The sequence below is a fragment of the Adiantum capillus-veneris genome, chromosome 30 (assembly GCF_014529385.1).
Source record: "Adiantum capillus-veneris isolate H3 chromosome 30, ASM1452938v2, whole genome shotgun sequence".
NCBI classification, from domain to species: domain Eukaryota; kingdom Viridiplantae; phylum Streptophyta; class Polypodiopsida; order Polypodiales; family Pteridaceae; genus Adiantum; species Adiantum capillus-veneris.
This window is the reverse complement of record NC_140960.1, coordinates 33577971-33599316: the sequence shown is the minus strand read 5'-3', so window position 1 is coordinate 33599316 and position 21346 is coordinate 33577971. Positions and strand designations below refer to the sequence as shown.

The 21346-nt window shown below is 44.9% G+C and overlaps 2 protein-coding genes across 2 annotated transcripts in view; both read left to right on the top strand.

Moving 5' to 3' along the window:
- The window catches only part of LOC147417775 (uncharacterized), a 45309-nt gene extending 44476 nt beyond the window's left edge, over positions 1-833 (top strand). Inside the window, exons 7-8 of the mRNA XM_086507044.1 lie at positions 7-265; positions 738-833. Of these exons, the coding sequence (XP_086363170.1) occupies positions 7-265; positions 738-833 (355 nt within the window). The remainder of the gene's footprint in view (positions 1-6; positions 266-737) is intronic.
- Positions 834-5460: 4627 nt separating this feature from the next.
- The window catches only part of LOC147417774 (general transcription and DNA repair factor IIH subunit TFB1-1-like), a 122381-nt gene continuing 106495 nt past the window's right edge, over positions 5461-21346 (top strand). The window contains exons 1-2 of the mRNA XM_086506548.1: positions 5461-5601; positions 15203-15281. Coding sequence (XP_086362674.1) covers positions 5521-5601; positions 15203-15281 — 160 coding nt within the window. The 5' untranslated portion in view covers positions 5461-5520. The remainder of the gene's footprint in view (positions 5602-15202; positions 15282-21346) is intronic.

The following is a 21346-nucleotide window of genomic DNA, read 5'->3' as shown; positions in this document are numbered from 1 at the left end:
TACCAGGAACTATGTTCTCCAGTATATTCTGGATTTGGGATTGAATTGGGCGTTTGTGGAAGTACTTACTCATATGGATGGAAACTTTGTACATCTTGCAATGCAAAAGTTCAGCAGCAACATTGTTGAGAAATGTTTGAAGCTCTCTAGGGAAGAAAGTAAGGCACAAATTATAAGAGAGCTTATGAGTAGTGCACGACTTGCTCAGTTGCTTCACGATCCTTTTGCAAATTATGTGGTCCAACCTACCTTGATGGTCTCAGAGGTAATACCTTTTGTATGGTGCTGGTTCGCTACCTTTTTACATGGTGCGGGTCACTCTCTTTACATGGTGCTAGTTCACTTCCTTCGATTTACGTCAGGTGGATGCTAATCAAAGAAATATAATTTGAGAACATAAGGAAGAATTTTTTGGAGCTTGTTGTTATCCTTGATATCACTTATGTGTGCTAGAAAGGATATGCTGTTTTCTTTACTTCGCGAAGAGTTGATGTGTTCCTCTAGAGTCCATAGGGATGGTAGAAGCAGGGATCGATCATGATATCCTCTCACCCTGACACACTCAAACACACAAACCACTTATCCTCTTTGCTTTAGCACAAATAAATGGTATGATTGAAAGGCCAATAGTTCTTTCAGGAAAGGTAAAGACTTCAAGGTATGGATTCTCTTTAGTTGTTTTTAAGAAGAATTAAAGAAAGGAAATGTAGTGATCAAGTGCTAAGAGTGACCGGCAGAATAGTGTTGCACTATGCTTGGTGTTTAAGAATATGGGGTACGATGCTATTATGGAGCAATGGAACACAAGCTTACTCATCTCAAGCAGAATTTGATTGGCTCTATGGGCTTTTAAAACATGTTTGGTGCACCGTCCTCTACATCTTGCACTTGGGATATCATTTCCTACTTCAAAAAAGTCGATTGATTCTGACTAGATACCATGAATTGTAGGAGAATGTTTAATAGAGACTAATGTTTCATTGTGATGGCAAAAGTGAAGCATTCAAGAGGAGAAAAAAAGGATGCACAATGTCATAGAGGCTTTAATGAACTGTGAGATTACTCATATACATCGAGTGTTCATAAATTTTCTTGGTGGTTCCAAATGCAAGAGGGCAACGAAAGTTTTTAACTTCAAAAATGTAGGAATGTTAATGAGAACTAAAGTGGTAACAAGAACGAGGAAAGCTATGGAATATTAATGGGAGGCTGGAATGGTAAAGGGGGGGGGGGGTGGGGGGGGGGGGGGGGGTTACCGTTTAGAGGAGATTAGGAATGGAGGTTTCATTGGGGAGCTAGTCTTCAATGCCTTAAGGACTACCCAAACATGTTACAATGTTAAACCAACAAGTCACTTGACATGGTGGTAAAATTCAACTGTATCACAAACTGTGTGAAAACAACAAACTTGGATTGGAAGAGAACTTTGGAGGCAAGCCACGTTGGGGTGGAGTTTACCTCTCAAAGATAATGGCCCCTCCAACAGGTGCCCCTTGCGGTACTTCTTTGTTGAATTAAACCAAGCTGTTGGTTACAATTTATAGTGTGAGCCCACTCACATAATCTTAGTGCTAATGGCACCTGGCCTTATACTTAGACACTTGGCCTTAAAAGCAACTCACTTATTGGCTATTTTTACAAGTTCTCGGAAGCATACACAATGTCAATTGATATCAGTGATTGGTGACCAAGTTGCAGTCATGCGAGAAAGATGCCACTTCAGCAGTGTTCGTACGCTTGCTACATTAGCTTTTATGCCAACAATTGTCACAAACAGGAGCGCATACGAATAATAAAAAAAGATAAAAATAAATAAGCTTCCAACCAAAAGAGACGAGGGAGAAGATCGACACCAGAAGTGTTGAGAGTTGAGGCATTTGTGTGGATTCGTCCAGTCAGTCCCAGTTTCTCCTAGAGACGGGTGTTAGGGAGTGAGGGTTGTTTTGTGGCTGTGCCCGGCTAGTGTGAGGTAGGTTTCTCATGTCGGGTTGTGTCTAGCCATGTTTAGCTCGGGTTTTGGCTTGGTTCCATGGTCTTTTGTGGTCCTCCAAGTTGGGAATATTATTCCTTAGCCTTAGCACATTTTTCCCTTGTGGGTCTCCGATGCTTCTTTCTTGACTCTCCCTACAAATCATAGATAAACTACATACATAAATTCACTTAACCACATGTAGATTAAAAAAATTTGAAAGACAGCTTAAACAAATGACTATGAATTATAGTACTATATACTATCAATACTAAAAAAGGCCATTTTTTAATACTACTTAAAACAATATAGAACCAAAAAAAAAAAGATTCTTCTTTGCTCTTAAGAGACATTGTATTCTTGGATTTTTAAAAAGTGTCTTTGGTTAATTTGTGAACACAATTTGCTTCCTCGAAATACATATCAGTATTACGAACTTACAATATTAAAGACTACAATTTATCATTTAAGAAAAAAACAAACTATTGCTCGAGACAAAGAAAATTTGTTTTACGACCATTGAAAGTAATAATTTTTACTATATATCTCACATTTTTTTACCTGATCGTGTCATAGTTACTAATCTATTGTATTCAACTTCCTCTAAAATAATATCGCACAAATAACAACAATACTCTTTAGCTACTACACAATAAACTTCTTGAAGTAAATACACCATCGCAATTTTATTTTTTAGAAGACTTTGGAATGAACTAGAAGAAAAATCAAACTTCTTCAAACAAAGTGCAGCGAAACGAGTAATGCTCCGTTTCTCTAACTGTATCAATAAGCAACCTTTCCACAATCAAAAAACTCAAAAAACATACATATTGCCTCATTCATTGATACAATATGTACAAATACTACTCGTATCCCATTCTTACTTTTTTATTGTTTCTGTCTCAAGATAAAATTACTTACTGTTCTATATTTTATTTCTTCATTTGGATTTCAAATGTCTCAATGCTATGATACTCACTATCATGTTTTTCCTATTTTAAAAGTCTTGCAGATGGATTCTTCTCAATTATGCACATTCATATGGATAGAGCCATGCAAAGCCCAAAGTCTATATTGCCCTCAGAAATACAAATGAAGTTCTCAAAATGTACGTGTGAAAATAGTTATACATGTGGCTTCATCATTCAAATGAGAACAACCATCTTTGTAATGTGGCAGCTAGGAAGAGACAACGAAACATAAGTATCGAAGAGAAGTCCCTTCTCTTTTATAAGCATTCTCTCATACTTAAAGATGTTTGCTATGATTCTCATGTAGAGTCTAGTAACAAAATCCATTTGTTTCGTGGTGCAAAACTCAACACTCAAAACATAGTTATAGACGTCGATTAAAATCACTATCCAAGTAAAGACTTAATGGAATAGGTACAAGTGTTGACATTCGGCATGCCACCTCGCCCGCCGTCTGCCATTTGAGATTGTATAGTGCAAACAACCAAATATGGAGTAACAGAGATTTCAGAGAACTGCCACAACCAAAGAGTCTCCCTCAAGAGATTATTGATCTTGCCATTGGGCCCATCCACAGAATCAAACCATCATCTAGAGATACGCAGCCTTGGAGATTGGTGCCTAAAAAAAAACTCAATTACTATAGCTCACTTTTTGATGTGCAGAAACATAGAAATGATCAGATTCATGAATTTCAATGATGTATATGCAGAAAAGGTCCCGGACCTGAAAGATGTATCACTTTTGATCTTTCTTTCCCATTGAAGGGAACAAGCCACAAATTGCTTATGTATACATGCCTAGTTTTCAAGTTTCCTCTTGTTCTATTGAAATCGGATTTTAAATATATTGTTTTTGTCAATCAATTTGCTACAATGCTTTTTGGCAATGTCTTTTTGTTCATATCATTTAAGAAAATATTTTTGTCAAGGTATATTAATTGATTATATAATTTGTATTTTGAACTCATTTGATGGAAGCTTTATGTAACTAGTAAGATGGTCCGATGTTACAATTTGACTATGTAGGAGGCTATGCACGCCTAATTTCCCACAATATTGGAGGTACACGTATCTTACGCCACATATTCTACGAAGTACAACTTTCATATTGACCACTCCCAGATACACCAACCAATCCCGTGCTTGTAATATACTCAAGTATGTACCTGTCCTTCTCTAATATCTCCTTAGCATTCACAAATATTGGTTCAGATCTTTGAATACTTTCTCTCTTGCGCCACACTTTTCAATAAGTTACTACTATAAATCACATATTCTGTTCAAGAGTACCCATCAAACCTTTGTTCTACACCATGCATGCTTTGAGTTATCACATGGTGATGATATCTCAAAAGCAATATATCCATAATGCTATAATCGAAGCTCACAAAGTTGCATTACTTCTCAAACTTGACAAAATAAAACGGTAATATTGGTGTGTGCAATGATAAGCATTTAATGATATCAATAACACTTGCCCAATGTCCCTTTTATTAAATATTTAGTTGACCATAATTTAGTATTTTTCAAGACCTATTCTTACTTAGAATATATACCTGCCAGTAGGGGGTACCCAATTGGAGAAAATCAAAAAACCATGGCATTAGTCATAAATGGAAAAGGAGAGGGTTTACACTCAAAGAAAAAAGAGGACGGTACACCACGTGGAAACACCTTCTCTCTCTCTCTCTCTCTCTCTCTCTCTCTCTCTCTCTCTCTCTCTCTCTCTCTCAGACTCGCGTCTTTCTTGCCTCCTCCCTTGTCGTCCCTCCTCTCAGGGTTGCTTTCCTCTCGCGCCAGCCTCGGACCATTGATCGGCACTGTTTCTTGAGGCCTGCAATACCAAACGGAGAGAGAGAGAGAGAGAGAGAGAGAGAGAGAGAGAGAGAGAGAGAGAGAGAGAGAGAGACTCCTGCATGACCAACCAAATGTGTGACTACATGGGCTTGAGGTTGGAGATTAAAGACAGTGCACGCATAGAGAGAGAGAGAGAGAGAGAGAGAGAGAGAGAGAGAGAGAGAGAGAGAGAGAGAGAGAGAGAGAGAGAGAGAGAGAGAGAGCAAAAGTAGAGGTGCTCTAGGTGAGAGAAAGAGAGAGAGGCGCCGCAGGTAGGAGGGATGGGGCACAGGCAAGAGGAGGGATCGCAGCTTATCTTGCAAGCTAAAGGTAGATGGAAACCGATGGTCGCGGTGTTTGAGAATGGGCAGTGCAGGTCGCGAGCAACAGCAAGGAGAGGGGAGAGGCAGCGCATGTGAAGGGGGGGAGTAGAGTGAATCTTAGTCACTATTGAATTTTATTTCCTTCCTCCCAATAGGTGATTCCTGACCTATTCTCTTTCATAAACAAGAATTTAGTATTTTTTTAGATCACAATCTATATCATTTGCTACTATGAACCGCATAGCATAGTCCAATAACATTTTGAACCAGCAATTTCAATTTTTACTTTTAAGGAAGTGCCCTCGTCCATTGTAGACGACCTTTGTACCTACAACATTAAAACTTTTCAAAGACTTTCTTTGGTGTGCGTAATAGCTTTTCAAAGACACGCTTCTCTGCTTGTGAAGGTGTGAGCAGTCATGGAGAATTCGAAGCTGACAGTAAGAGCAAAGTTTTTAACATCACCTAAAAGTCCGGGCGTTCCGGGCATCCTAATGCTGGCGAGTCGCTCTCTCTCACTCACACACACACACGAGAGAGAGAGAGAGAGAGAGAGAGAGAGAGAGAGAGAGACGTTTATTGGCTCGTGTATCTATCTCTAGTATGGTACAGTTCTACAAGCATGTCCAGTCAGGCCGATCCTTGAGATATTTCCGGGTGCAGTATGAGTTTAATGATGATGCAAAAGGCTCTCATTCTACTTAGTGTCCATGCCTTGCGTGTCTTGGATAGATAAATCTACAGACAGTGATTATCATGCTTATTCTGAGAGAGAGAGAGAGAGAGAGAGAGAGAGAGAGAGAGAGAGAGAGAGAGAGATTTTTTAACATCTACTAGAGGCCGAAATCGGCCCATGAGACAAAACAAAGTACATGAGGTAGATGTCCTCTGTGTATCCATGAAGGATTTAAGATACAAAAGTAAAGATAGTATCTTATGTGATGGCTGGGGGATGAGGGGAGTGACACATGGAGTGGGGGGATGGAGCTCTAGATCTAGGGAGAAGATGCAATCCTATATGCTGACAATCATGAAGAGAAAAAGTGTCATCATAACTCTAGGGCCAGCCAGTACTATAGTCAGGGTGTAAGACATGATGCATGGGTGGGTAAGGTGTGAACAATCCGCGCAAGACGGCGGTTGGATTTGCCAAGGCTCGGATGCGACTCTCCTCCAAAGATCTACAGTGGCACTCCTGAATCTCCAGGAAATCTCTCTGGTGTAGTTGTGGTGCTGTGCGTCCATGGGCACATGGTCGTCTGCGAGCTCTGATCTCCTCTTTGTGTGGTTGGGGGTGATGCTATAGTGGTCCGTTGAAAAAAGCCTGTGAGCTGTGTCTGTCGCTCATCTCTCGTGGTAGATAGTGTGTGGAGGAGAGAGTCCCGCCTCTGAAAGGGAATGGCCCAGAGACCATCGAGAATCTGGTGTAGAGTGGTTGCCCTGCAAACAATGTCTTATATTTGCCTCTGATCTCCTCATATGCTCTACATTTGCATACATAATCTCCATTGAGCAAAGGCGGCAGATCCTCTCTTCCCAAGGGACAAGTGCAGCTCTCCCTGCCTCAATCTCTAGTCGATGTGAAGATACTGTGAGCTGTCCGATGGATGCGCGTGCTCTATGTGGCATGTAGAGATCCACGTACCTCGGTCTTTGGATAAAGCCATATGCTAGAATGGTCAGAAAGTGGTCTCTATAGTACTGTCTCTTCATGGGGAGAGGCTCTCTAGGTGTGATCCATGTCTCTCGAATATACAGTTGCCAAAGATCCTACCTGAGTACTTTGTTCCGCTCACTGTGTGAGAGGCGTGTGTGGGGAGGGGAGTTGGGGTAATACTGATGTCCCAAGCCATGAGATGTAAACCACTTTGTGACCTGAGAGTACCATGATCTTGTCTCTCCATGTAGCTGTATCGATGCCTCAAAAGATCGGCGTGTAAGTCTATTTGATGGGAGCTCTCTCATGCACTGGATGAAGGAGATTGTTTGAAATAAGTCCTCCACCAACATCTGTGGTGCAACTAGCTTTGCTATGATGGAATTGAGGGTTAGCTATGAAGCCAACGTGAAATCATAATGATCTGTGGGCGCCCTATCTGTGTCCATAGAGATGTTGACATCATAGCAGGTGTGACTAAGGTATCAAAGAGCCACCTCTTGGTGCGGGGTTCCTGGAAATGGGCTTGGTGACATCTGCACCCTAGAGTGGCCAGAGCTGAATATCCTTGTGTAAGTGGATTTCTGGTTGCATGGGCCATGGAGAATCTGCCAATAGTGCCAATAAAAGTCACCCCCAAGTATACATATGAGTCCGCCACTTCTACCTGTCCTCATGTTGCAGTAAGCACTGCTATGCTCCTGACCTCCTTGGAAGTATGGAAGATCATGATCTTGGTCTTGCCAAGGTTCACTGTGAGCCCTCTATGTGTGCAAAAGACATCAAGAGCTCGTAGGTGACTATGTAAACCCTCCTGTGTCTCAAAAATCAAAATAATGTCATCAGCATAAAGCATAATATGGATTGGTGTACTTGCCAAGTCTGATCACTCTTCTCCTGCCTGTAGAATGTAGTCTGACATCTCATCGATGTTCATGCCAAAAAGAGTCGGGGATAGGGGCAGCCTTGCTTCACACCAATGGTGCTAGCAATGGGATCTAATAGTCACCTGTGCATATAGAGAATGAATGGCCCATATCATCTCTGATGGTATCTGTAGCTCTTGAAGTCGCTGAAAGAGTCTCTCTTTGGGGATAGTATCAAAGGCCTTGCGGAAATTCACAAAGTAGCAATAGAGCCTCCTCTTCCGTGCCTTTGCTCCATCAATCAGACAGCAAAGCATAAAGATGTGGTCGATAGTCGAGAAAGTGCGTCTGAAACCTGCTGTCCTTGTGCTCGTAGACCCGATGCCTTCGTATATATGCTAAGCTCTACTTCAAGAACTGCCCCATACAGTTTGGCCAATGTGTGGCCAATCGTGATAGTCTTGTAGTCCAGGGTGTCTCCAACTTTGTGGACGCATAGTCCACTCCTCTGGTAGTCCCTCAACCAAGGCTAGGTTGAAGAGACATGCTATCGGGGGGGAGAGGGTGTTTGCGGCAAGGATGCCGTTTAAAAGTGCAAAGAAGAAATGACCGGAACCATTAACAAGATCAACCGAAACCTATTGGGCACAATAAGATGCTAGAAGAACGCGTGTTGGTCCAGGAAAGCAAGATAACTAAGTTGGAAGATCGTGTGATGGCCCAAGATGAAGAGATTGCATCACTCAAGAAGGATCTCGCCAAGATACGATCACGAAACACACTTGAAGAGGGAGAATTGCAACACTTAGTAATAGAGGAACTCAACACGATTAAAGAGCAAGTGCGGGCCATCAAAGAGGGGGAAGAGTAGCACAAAGAAATGATGACTTCTTGGGTGGATGTTATTACAAAAACTCAACAGAAGGCGGACGAGGCCAAGAAACGGATTGAGGTTGCAAAGAAAGAAAAAGGCAAGGAAACAACGTCCACGTCCACCATTATTAACTTGACACTAGAAGAGGAGCAAAGAAGACGTGTGCGTGCTTTACATGTGAGAATTTGTGGCCTTAAAGACAAAGACAATGTGGACGAAGAGATAAAAGAGCTCATGACTTTGATGGGAGTTAATGAGCCTATTCACACAAGAGCTTGGAGAGTGGGCAACAAGAAAAATGGAAGCAATGGAGAAACCCCGAAAGAAAGGGTACTCATCCTTCGGATTCCATCCATGGAAGCTAAGGACTTTTTGAAGAAGAGGCAAACTCTTAAGAAGACAGGCATCTTTCTCGGGAATGATCTTACCCTTTCGCAGATCGCTCATATGCAGGAGGTAATGCTGGAGATTAGAGCGACAAGGGAAAAAGGTAAGATTGCCTTTTACCAAGATGGAAGAGTGGTAATATAGGAGCGACGCTCCCCATGACGGTGCGAGACCTATGGGACCACACTCAAAGTTGCTACCTGGAATTGTAATGGATCTATGGGCCTTGATATGGGTGCTTTTGAGGATAGTTTTACTGGGGAGACATCATCTTCTACACTGAGACACACCTTGACAGTCTATGCCTCACATCAATGGATACAAATGGGAGACAACCTGCAGACAGGAGACACGATCAGAGCACAGAGAGCGGGCTTAGGGGGAGTAGGAGTGTTATTTAGGGAGGAGTTGCAACCGTTTATACATATAGCCCGCAGGGATGAGCAGGCTAGGTACATGTGGGTGAGATTGAGAGCAAAGACAGACAGATATCTTTATATTTCTATTTGCTACTTCCCCCTGAGTACATCAGTATATGCACCACCCCCTTTTCTATTTTGGATGATGACATATGGCAGTTCTCTGGAGATGGTGACATTATCATTCTAGGGGACTTCAATGCTAGGACTGCCCATCACCAGACAATTTATTATGATACTTCAGAGGAGATGCTAAGCAACGTCACCATGAAACGCGTTTCGACAGGTCAGGACTAGTGAAACATCTAGGGCCTTGAAACGTTTCGCTCACCAAGTGAAACACAAGCCGTTTCACTAACAACAAGTTACCATAGTTTTAGTTTCAAAGTCGCTAAACGCACGTTTCGGTCTCACGTTTCACTGTGCTTCCATTTTGGACTGAAACGTTTCGTGATGAAACGCCGCGTTTCAGGGTGAAACGTTTCGGCCTTGAAACGTTTCGCGGTTACGCTGATGCTAAGAGCAACGTAACCGCGAAACGTTTCACTCTGAAACGTGGTGTTTCACCCTAGGCTAAGGCCTCAGTGTCGACTAAATTGTGAAGTGTGAATTGTTTTGAAGTGAATCTCTGCTGTGTCGCGATAGAATCTTGACTTGGGGGTGTCCAAGTTTGTTACAGTGGTATCAAAGCACAAAAAGATTCTTCTTCTACGGAGGATTCGATCCTTTTTTTTGCAGCCCACACAACGTTTGGGAAAGAATCTTCGTGTCCCGACCTCGGACTTATTAGCCACTCCCACCCTTCATACATAGCGCATCGGGTGCGCATCGCTCTGTCTAATAGGGTATAAAGCCATAAAGAATCCCGGATTACACATGGGTTCTCGTGAAGAATCTGACAGAGATGACACCTCTCAGTGGGAAGGCAAAAGTTGAAGATCCGGCGCGGGAACTGAAGAAAAGAATGAAGATTTGGGCAATTTTTTTTCCGGACAAGTTTGCCAGAAAAGCACAAAAGTCAATTGCAGATTGGCATATGTGTGAACAGATTGATCAAGTACTCCAAGGACCTGAGATTGGCGAAACACTTGAAGAATTACCCGATTGATACGATGGCGTGTGGCCATCGCTTCTCCTCTCAGGTAGGAAGGAAAGCCGAAAAGACAAATGAGTGCAGAAAAGCGGAACCTGTACTCGCAGAAAGACATGGACAATCACCCTTGAAAAGAAGCACTTCTACAGAGCCAACCAATATGACTTCCTCGAAGACGAGCAAGAAAACAATAGAATTTAAAGAAGGTGGACAATCGACTAAATTTGAATCCTTTTCTGACAGACGAGTGCAGCAAGCGGAACCTGTACTCGCAGAAAGACATGGACAAGCACTCTTGAAAAGAAGCACTTCTACAGAGCCAACCAATATGACTTCCTCGAAGACGAGCAAGAAAACAATAGAATTTAAAGAAGGTAGACAGTCAATTAAATTTGAATCCTTTTCTGGCGTCCGAGATGCTCGAACATTGTGGTCCACTCTTCTTCTGAAGAAGGAAGCTCCAGGTACATGGTTGTATTCAAAAGGCTCCTCATTTTCTTCTTGGTTGACCCGGGAGTACGAACGAGATGTACGAACCGCTTGGAATCATCCTCGGATGACCAAGGGAGATTCTTTGGACGCTTATTGCGAGAGATTTTGGAACTCTTTTCTACCAACCTCTTCATTTATGAAGGTCTCTTTTAAGGAATAGATTGAGCGGTTTTGTTGCGGACTCCCTACAGAGATCCGAGACTACTGCTTGGAACAAAAATCGAATTCTATTCAAGGATTAATGGGTCATGCGAAACAGGGTTTGCGATACATTTGGGAAATTTGACTTACCCCATTGATGAGACCTTGACTCAGAGAACCAACATAGCTCTCACAATGAAAGTAGAAAGAGAAAGAGTTCCCAAAACAAAGAAAAGAAAGATACATGTCCCCGACTGACTCTTAGAGAAAGGGCTATCTATCTCAAAGAGGGGAAGTATTTTGGTTGCGGGGAATTTAGACACATCTCCGCAAAGCGCCTCAAAAAGGCACAACAAGAACAGACTGAAAACAGGCCAGAGAGTTCTAGAGCAGTAGAGGAACGTGGCAGATGAAACCAGAACTGGGACCACATTATGGGAGCCATTGCGAGATCACAAGTTGGTGATCAATGCCAAGAAGAGTGAATTTTTCTTACCGGAGATACACTTTTTGGGACACATCGTCTCAGCATCAGGAGTGCAGATGGACCCGGCCAAGATTGAGACTATACGTGATTGGCCCGATTTGAAGAATGTCCATGAAGTTAAAAGCTTCTTGGTCTTATGTTCTTACTATCGGCGGTTCATTAGAAAGTTTGCAGAGGTTGCTTTCCCTTTGCATATCTTGACATAGAAAGGAGTCCCTTTCTCGTGGGGACCCGCAAAGGTGACTGCCTTTCAGACTTTAAAAAAGAAATTGACTACGGGACCAGTTTTGACTTTGTCGGATTTGCAAAAGTCATTCGAAGTATATTGTGATGCTTGTGGTTGTAGTCTGGGTACGATCTTAATGCAAGAAGGCCATGTCATTGCCTACGAGAGCCGATTGATTTCAAGGCCCGAATTGACAACACATATTTATGAGAAAGAGCTTTTGGCGGTTATCCACGCTCTTATTCAGTGGTGACATTACCTACTCGGAGCCGATTTTACGGTCTTCACTGATCATCAGAGTTTATGCTACTTCTTGTCACAGAAGAAACTTTCAGATTGTCCATGTACAGGGACAAAAGAACTTGGTGGCAGATGCTTTGTCCCGGAAGCCGTTAGTCTTGGCTATTTCTACGATTCATCTTAGAAGCTTCGAGGACATGGTCGATGAGTACGCCACAGATCGAGGATTTTCTGATGTATTCACTCGAGTGCAAGATGGGGAGGTAGTAGTGGGATATTCCATACGGGATGGCTACTTGATGAAGAAAACGATGTTGTGCGTTACACAACCGTTGAGGGAAAAGGTTCTAACTGAATGCCACTCTCCACCTTTTACGGGTCACCGCGGCATTGACACCACCTTGAAGGGTGTGGAGCGATACTTCTTTTGGCCGAGACTCAGTCTTTTGGCCGAGACTCAAGAAGGACGTGGACGATTTTGTACGCAGTTGCTTGGTATGCCAGAAGGTCAAGTTTGACAGGCATAAAGCACAGGGATTGTTATAGCCTTATCCATTCCCACTTGCCCCTGGGAAAGAATTGCTATCGATTTCATTTTTGATCTCCCGAAGACACAGAGTGGGCACGATGGTATTTAGATTGTTATTGACAAATTTAGCAAGCAAGCTCATTTAATTCCAATGAAGAAAACAGTCAAGCGGGATCATTTAGCGAGACTGTTCATTGCCCAGATATTCAGATTACATGGCATGCCTGAGACAATCGTCTCTGACAGAGATCTCCGATTCACGAGTTTGTTTTGGAAGGCTATTTGGGAGAACATTGGCACACGGTTGCAATTCTCGTCATCTTTCCACCCGCAGACAGATGGGCAATCTGAGATTGCAAATTCAGTCGTACTGGATTTATTGAAGTCTTACATTTCGGATCAAAAGACTCAATGGGGAAAGTTTTTGCCTTTGGTGGAATTTGCCTACAATAACACGATCCACTCTTCGACGGGGAAGGCGCCATTTGAGATTATTGAAGGTGCTACGAAGGTTCCACCCTTCCTAAGCACAAAAGATAAGATTTTTGAAGCCGACCAATATACGAGGGACTTGGACACTGCTTGTGCCAAGGTCCGGGAGGCTTTAGAGAAATCTCAGGAAAGACACAAGAAGGCAGCAGATCGACACCATCGCGATTTGAAATTAAAGGAAGACGATTGGGTGCTCTTACGTTTTGAGAAGGCACGCGTGAAAAAGAAAAAGGGAAAGGAGAGGCTTTTTCCAAATCTTAGCATGAGATATTATGGACCTTTCCAGATAAAAGAAAATATAAATGATGTCTCCTTTAGGCTGAAGCTGCCCGATACTTGGAGAATTCACAATGCTTTTCATGTGAGTTTCTTGAAGCCTTTTAAAGGCGATGTGTCCGATGATGGGGAGCCGAATGAGCAACCCGAAGTGGAGGAAAGCGAGGAGATACTCGTTTCAGAACAGATACTGGCACATAGAGATAGAAAGATTAAAGGGAAAGTGATTGGGCAGTTCTTGGTTAAATTCAAGAACTATCCTGCATTGGATGCGAAGCGGATGGAGGAGGAGGATCTAGTAGATACTCCTCAGATTGTGGAACTTTACCTTGAAGCATTCGGTTTAGCATAGTCTACTCCAATAGAACCCCGATTTCAGCATGGGCGAATCTAGTGCAGCGGGTTTGCACAAGAGGGGAGTCACTCCGCTCCTTTGTTGACCGATTTTTGATATAGAGTCACTGATGTCCCTTTGGGTTTCAGGGATATTGCTGAGCTGACAGTATTTTGCTGTATGACTTTTTGAACTGAAATGATACTGATTGATTTGTACTTGACTTGTTTGAGTGCAGGAACTGATACACGAAATGACTGCAGCATTTCAGTGCAATATGGATTAGTTAATCGGGCATCTGAGAGGTCCCGACTGGATCTAGATGCGATTGCTAAATACGTTGCCGATTAATCACGGTCTGAGATTTGGAATGAATTTGAATGTGATTTGTCACGTCATGTCCTTTGATGTCAAATGATGTCCCGTGATGTTCAAGTTCAGTGATGTGACTGTCGATCGGTACATGTGCTAGATGTGTTGTGCCTAGTGCGTCGGTACTAACAGTCAATGTTTGCTAAGACAGTTTATGGCCTGTGTCTATTTTTGCAAGCATAATCAAGGACGATTACAATTCTTTCAAGAGGGGGTATGTCACAAACTGGTGACGTGGCAAATCTAGAAGTTGTCCCAACTTATGGCCAAGTGATGAGCGGACCCCGTGGACACAAGAATACAAAAAAATAAACTCTGGACTCTGTTGACGTGGCTGGCGTACGGATTTCCACAATTCACACTGACTGTACGGATCTCGGCAAATCGTGCTGACAGTCGTACGAACTGGCCGGAAATTACGCTGACAGCTTTTGGCAGTTTTTGGACACCCAATTGCTTTTGGAAACTTACTGCTTTTAAGTTTAATGCTTTTGGGCATCCCTTGTACCTTTAAATAAGTTGGCAGGGCTCTCACTTCTCAGAACATCTGGACGTAGAGTCTGAGAGTGAGCACCTACCCACTCTCTTGTACTTGAATACAGATTAATACAAAAAGAAATACCGAAAGGGGCGCCAGTCTTTGGGGCCAATATCTCTAGGCACCAAACTACGCCGGGCCATGTCGACTAAATTGTGAAGTGTGAATTGTTTTGAACTTTTGAAGTGAATCTCTGCTGTGTCGCGGCAGAATCTTAACTTGGGGTGTCCAAGTTTGTTACAGAGAGAGAGAAATGAAATAAAATGAAATGTTATATTAACATCTTCAAAAGGCCAAAGTGACCTATGAGACCAGAAAGTCACAATGTGGTGGATCTGATACAAAGTCAGAGAGAGAGAGAGAGAGAGAGAGAGAGAGAGAGAGAGAGAGGAGAAGAAGAAGAAGAAGAAGAAGAAGAAGAAGAAGAAGAGATTTTTAATGTCGTAGGAAACTATCCCAAGAGACCTTAAAGATCGATCCGACGAGGAGAGTTGAACTCAAGACTTGTAATTCAAGAGGGAAATGGAATAACCAATCTACCACACTTGGGTGATAGAAAGGTTATACCATTTTCCTCGTTTTTATTATGTTTGAGAGAGAGAGAGAGAGAGAGAGAGAGAGAGAGAGAGAGAGAGAGAGAGAGAGAGAGAGAGAGAGAGAGAGATCTTTTTAATCCAGAATGAAAGCAAATTCTCGTGGAAGTCAAATGATCCAAAAGCAGCTCAGAACCTTGATGTTTTGTTCCGCTCAATAAAAGGTAAATATACAAAATAAAGCTTTTTTTGTGTTTTTTCAACAAAGAACAAATGTTCAAGGAATTCTTCAGTTTAACCTGAGGTGGATAATTTATAAGCTTGGCTTGAGGTGCATCATGCAATGAGTAGAATTATGTGTTACTAAATGAACTACTTCGCTATGAATCGAAAGAGTTTTTGTAGTCTGTTATCAAGCAGTGAACTTGAATTCAGATTTACATCTTATGTAAGGCTTTATTATAGATGAAAACAACTGCTTCCGTAAACACAAGCCATGTTGAAAATAACATTCTTGAATCTTCGTGGAACAAAGAGAACACGTCAATCAACAACATGTGCACATGACATGAAGGGTGGAATTCCCCTCTGAGAAATGCTGGCTCCTAAACAGGCGGCCCTCACGGTATTTTTCTTCTTGTATTCATGTCAAGCAATTACAGAGTATAATTGCTTGAAGAGCCCACTCTCACAAACTGGGTGCCAAAGGCACGCTGGCCTCAAACTGATAGTTTTTGATTGCTAAAAGGAATGACAAAGCAACTACTCAGTCATAACAAGGACACATTGATTATTGTTCTCATAAGGGACACACACGAAGAGCATGTGCGAGTGAGTGCTGCCCATGTTGCTTGCCATGTTAGAACAATGTTCTCACACTTGCTGGCACATCATCATTGCATCCGTACTATGAACTTGCCATGTAAGCATGCTCGTTTGTCGGTCTGTACATGGCTGTGATGGCATCATGTAGCCAATCTAGTGGCTTCTACATCATCACTTTTGTGGCATCTTCCCTACGCCTGGTTTCTGTAAAAGAAGAGAAATCACCCTCTATTACCCTTGTCAAGAAAGCACAGAGAATGAATGGACATTAACACCATCTAGACATGGTCATCACCATCCATACGAATATACCCACATATGGAATATCCTCCAACACTTAGCCTTGAAGCGGCCTAAGAAGACTAAAATGCATTGGTGAATTGGCGAATCTTCTAATGATTTGGCAGCAAGATACATAATATATTTTCTTAGTGACGGGGTTTTTTTACCAGCAATTTTGTGAGCTTGTTTGTAGGACCTGCATGTCTCGACCAGTCCATTTCTTGGGTATTTTTCAGTCAACCCTCTTTGCATAAATGTTTTGTACAAGTATCGGCGAAGGGGGGGGGGGGGGGTTATTAAAGTTTGGTGGGCATCCGACAACACCAGCATGTAGAGTAGGATACGATCAAGTCATGCTCCACACCTTGCATTAAATGGATCACCAGGTGGGGAGATATTGAGCTCGGAGTGCGCTGGAGGTGTGAGTGTCACAAAGTGATGACGTGGCTATCGACAGCAGAAACCCTAATTTCTGCCAGAAACCCTAATTCCTGCAAACTCTAATGTCTGCCAGAAACCCTAATTTCTGGAAACCTGAACCCTAACTGCTGGCTGAAATCCTAAAGTGGCTGAAACCCTAACTGGCGGCTGAAATGCCACGTGGCAGCTTTTCCCGAATTTTGCGGCGTGGAAAAAGGGGCCAGCAAGCGACGCAATATCTGCTTTCTCTCTACGCTTTGGCAAGGGAGAGAGAGAGAGAGAGAGAGAGAGAGAGAGAGAGAGAGAGAGAGAGATTACTTGCTTTATTTTTGAAAGCCCTATAGAGGGTTGAGAGAGAGAGAATTTTGGCTTTTGTTCTGAAGCTTTTGGGGCTCTGCTTTTGGGCATCCCTTGTAATCATTAAATAAGCGGAGAGGGGCTCACTCTGCAGAGCATTTGGACACAGAGTCTGAGAGTGAAACCCTAACCGCTTTTTTTTTTTTTTTCCGAGAGAAAGATCCTTCTATTAGTTAATGAAAACTGCCCATAGGGCTACAACCACCTCTGCAAGAGAGGGCTACAACAAACATGATGGGGAGACTCTCCCAATGAAAGAACAACATATATACAATGAGGCTAAATCAAGAGATGGGAGGAGGGAAGAGCCACACAGGTGGGCGGTAGTGCCATCTGAGCGCACCCTGGACAATGGTGTAGAAAGGCCCAGGGCGCCAGAGTCGAAGGAAAGCCTCGCGGCGCTCCCGCATGCGGTCGGAGCTGCCCTGTAGTCACTCAAGCTGTCCTCTGAGAGTATGGATCAGCTCTAGCCAAGAGTCACGAACAGTCTCTGCTGGTGGCCCAGGGCGAGTCTCAAAGATGCCGAAATAGTCGGCCCGCTAGATGAACCAAAGTGTCAGGCCACTGATGAGCTCCCAACACTCCTCTCTCTCATTGCACCACTCCTGTGGAGTAAGCTGTGTAGCAGGCTGGAGTGTAGGTCGCCCCCCCTGTATCACTATCATCCTGCTGGTGGAAGATAGCTCAATCTGAAGTGCCGGGCCCGTGAGAGTGGACCAAGCTGCTGCCCCCCAAGTGTACTGTCAAGCCGTGGAGAGAGTAGGCATCAGCCGAAGAACTCGTAGCCATACCTGCTGGGCCGAGGGACAGTCCCAAAGACAGTGACGTTGACTCTCCACCAAATGGTCACAGGCTGCACATGCGGCCGAGAGATCACTATGTACTGTTGTAGCTCTGTGTGCGACCAGCCACTGAAACAAGGTGACGCGCTTCGGCTGTCTGGAGTCCCACAGCCTCTCCCAAAAGGTTGGCAAGAACTCGATTGTGAGGCCCTCCTCCTTCCAATGACGTGCTGCAGCGGGGCGGGCCTCTCTCTGTGCTGCAAGTATATGACGTCCAAGCCGAACAGTGTACTGAAAGAAAGGGACTCCTGGGTGGTCTACAGAAGAGAAGGGGTCCCTCCATAGCCACTCACCAAGATCCCACTGTACTCGTGTCAGTGGACAACACTCCCAAGCCCATAGCCTCCAGTGTCCAGTCTCAAGAGCTGCAGGGTTAGGGTCTATGACGCAAGTCCTCCCACAGATGCCCACAACTCGGATTCTCTGAAAACAGCACTCTGCTACTTGCGGGGCCTCCACTGCAACTCGCTGTAGTCGTCTCCCATCCTGAAGCTCGAAGAACAGGGCTGGGACAGTCTCTGAGCAGGTCCTGATTGAAATGAGAACCTCCAGTCGCGTGAAGGCTCCCATCCACCGGGGTGCTACTGGCTCGAGAGGCATGAGCCACTCAGCTGGAACTGACTTTGAGATGTCCTGACACATGCTCTGCACCCCTCTCATGCCCTGTAGCTGGAAACCCTCCACCTCCTCTGACAAACCTGTGAACTCTAGCCAGTCACCTAGAGAGCGCGCTGGACCTGCTGCCATGGGATCCCAGGAAACATGAGGCTGACTACCAGCCAAGTGGCCTCTCTGAGTGCTAACCATGGGGTTCCAGACGAGGGGCTGCCGTAGGCGCTCCTCCGTGCACGTCGGCTGTCTCTGCTCCAATCCACGCCATAAGAGCTCCCAAGATCGAAGCAAACTCACAGCGAAGCGGTCCTCCAGTCTCCTGCTCAAACCAACTCTACGCATCTCTATAAAGATCCATCTGGTCGAAGGTTGCCAAGGGCCTCCTGACTGAGGCACCCTGACACGAAGCCTCTGCAGCAAGAACTCCTTCCAAGGCTCCTCACCTGGAAGAAGTCCTCTGACTATGAACTTCCCAAGAAGGGCTCTGCTCTGCTGTGCTGGATCAATGATCCCAAGCCCTCCCTGAGAACAAGGAAGCGTGATGACCGGCCAAGCCACCTTGGCTCGGGCTATCTGAGTGTCACGTCCTGACCAAAGGAAGTTCCTGATCAGCCTCTCTACCTGGTTGATACAAGAACTCGAGAAGATCCAGTAGGCAGTGATGTACCACTTAGTCGCCAACAACACCTGGTTGGCAACTACTAGTCTACCAGCCAGTGAAAGTCGTGCTTTTCCAATGTAACAACTTTCTCCTGATAGACAGGAGAAGGGGAGCAATCTGCTGCTCGGGAGACAAGTCCAAGCCAACCTGACAACCAAAGTACCGAACTGCAGTCACTGGGGGAATCCACCTGAAACCCTCTCCTGGCCTCCAATCTGGCACAGGAGCACTACCAACCGAGAAAGCCACTGTCTTTCTCCAGTTGATCAGTGCGCCCGATGCACAACAGAAGGTCTCTAAGGCCTGCTCACATCTGTGAAGATTGGCCTCCTGGCCATCTAAGTACAAGGCTGAGTCATCGGCAAACTCAACGTCCAGTAGCTCATTTCCCCGAATAGGGAGTGCTAAGCCCCGTAGACCAACCTGCTGCGACACCAAAAATCTGCTCATCGCCTCCGCATAGAACAGAAAGAGAAAGGGGGCAAGAGGACAGCCCTGTCTGACCGAGCGTGTAAGCATGAAGCGATCACCTCTACCCCCTGCCAAAAGCACCTGACTGTGAGCCTGTCTGTACAAGGCTAACACCCCTCTGATCCAAGCATCTGAGAAGCCCATCCTGCGTAGAGTGCCCTCTAGAAAGTCCCAATCAACTCTGTCGTATGCGTTCTCAAAATCAAGAAGAAGAATCATGAGGTCCTCACCACGGAGCCGTGCCAGGGTAGAGGCCTCCCAGAAAGCAAAGATGTTGTCAAGGATACTGCGTTCCTTGACAAAACCTGTCTGAGTCCCATGTATAAGGCTCTCTAAAAATGGTTGAATCCTCAAACTCAGAGCCTTGGCAAGAATTTTGTAGGCTGAGTTGAGGATGGTGATGGGGTGCCATTGTCGAATCTCATCCAAGGAGCCTCCTTGGGAATGAGGTAGATCAGGCCCTCACTCATGCTGTCAGGCATCACTCCTGTGTGCAAAATGTATTGAAAAGCACTACAGAGATCTGGGCCAAGCAGGTCCCAGTACTCCAAGAAAAAGCTGGGAGTCAACCCATCCTCACCTAGACAGCTACCACGGGAGAGGGCCCTTAGAGCTGTGTGCAGCTCCTCAAGCTGAAGTGGCATCTCTAGCCTCTGACGCATCTCCTCAGTCACAAGACAAGGCATCTGTGCCCAAACCTGCTCCCTGCATGCATCCTGCCGCTCTGACTGGGGCTCAACAGACAGGAACTCACGGTAGAAGTCAGTAGCAACTGCATGCATATCCTCGGGCTCACAGGCAACTGACCCATCGGGCCTCCTCAACTGATTGACCTTGGCATGCGAGTGCCGAGGCCCCACTGTCTCAAAAAAAGCACCAGTCACTCTGTCACCCACCTGAGTCCACTGAGATGCCTGTCGGTGGAAGGCAAACTCATGACGCCTCTCCTCTATGCTAGCAAGCTCCTGTCGAGCCTGCTGTAACTGCTCCTCCAACCATGGACTGTCTGGATGCTGCTCCTGCATCCTCTGTAATGAAGCAATGCCCCGTCTGAGACGTTGCTCCGCCTCTCTCGCTGCAGCTCGGCGAGCCAGAGACTCCTGAAGAAAAAAGTGGCTAATCTGAGCTAGGCCTGAGGCCACTCTGTCTGCAGGAGAATTCTTTCTGTCCATGCCCTCTGTCCAGAGAGCCTGTCCAGAGAGCCTCTACCCTCTCTCTGAGTGCCGAGTCCAACAAGACCCTCTCTGGGATGCGGAGCATCGTGCTTCCACTCCTCTGCCTGTCTGCCACTGTGAGGATCACTGGTGCATGATCCGAGGAGGAGGTCCCTGCCAGGATGCCCACTGATCCTCCCAAGTCACTGAAGTGGTCACTAGTGTAGAAACGCTCTATCCGCGATAGATTCACTCCTCCCACTCTGTGGTCCGATCTAGAGAAGGCAAGACTGTCTGGGGGCCTCACAAAACCAGAGTGCTGCCATGTATCCGAGACCCTCAAAGTCATACACAACCTCTCCCAAGCTGCCAACTCGACTCCATGCACAGTAGCATGGCTGCCACCAATCCTGTCAGAAGGGTCCTCCAACATGTTGAAGTCCCCTCCTATGCACCAATGATCTGCCTGCGACAAAGACTCAACAATCTGTGACCAAAACTCTGCACGAGCACTCGCCACATTGGACGCATAGATGTTCAGGAAACCCACAAGGCCACCCTGAACTTGCATAGTAATCCACTGAGCCCTGCCTGGCACAATAATCCCTCTGCCCACAATGGCCTGCTGCAATGAGTCCGCAATAGTCATACATACCCCACCCTGG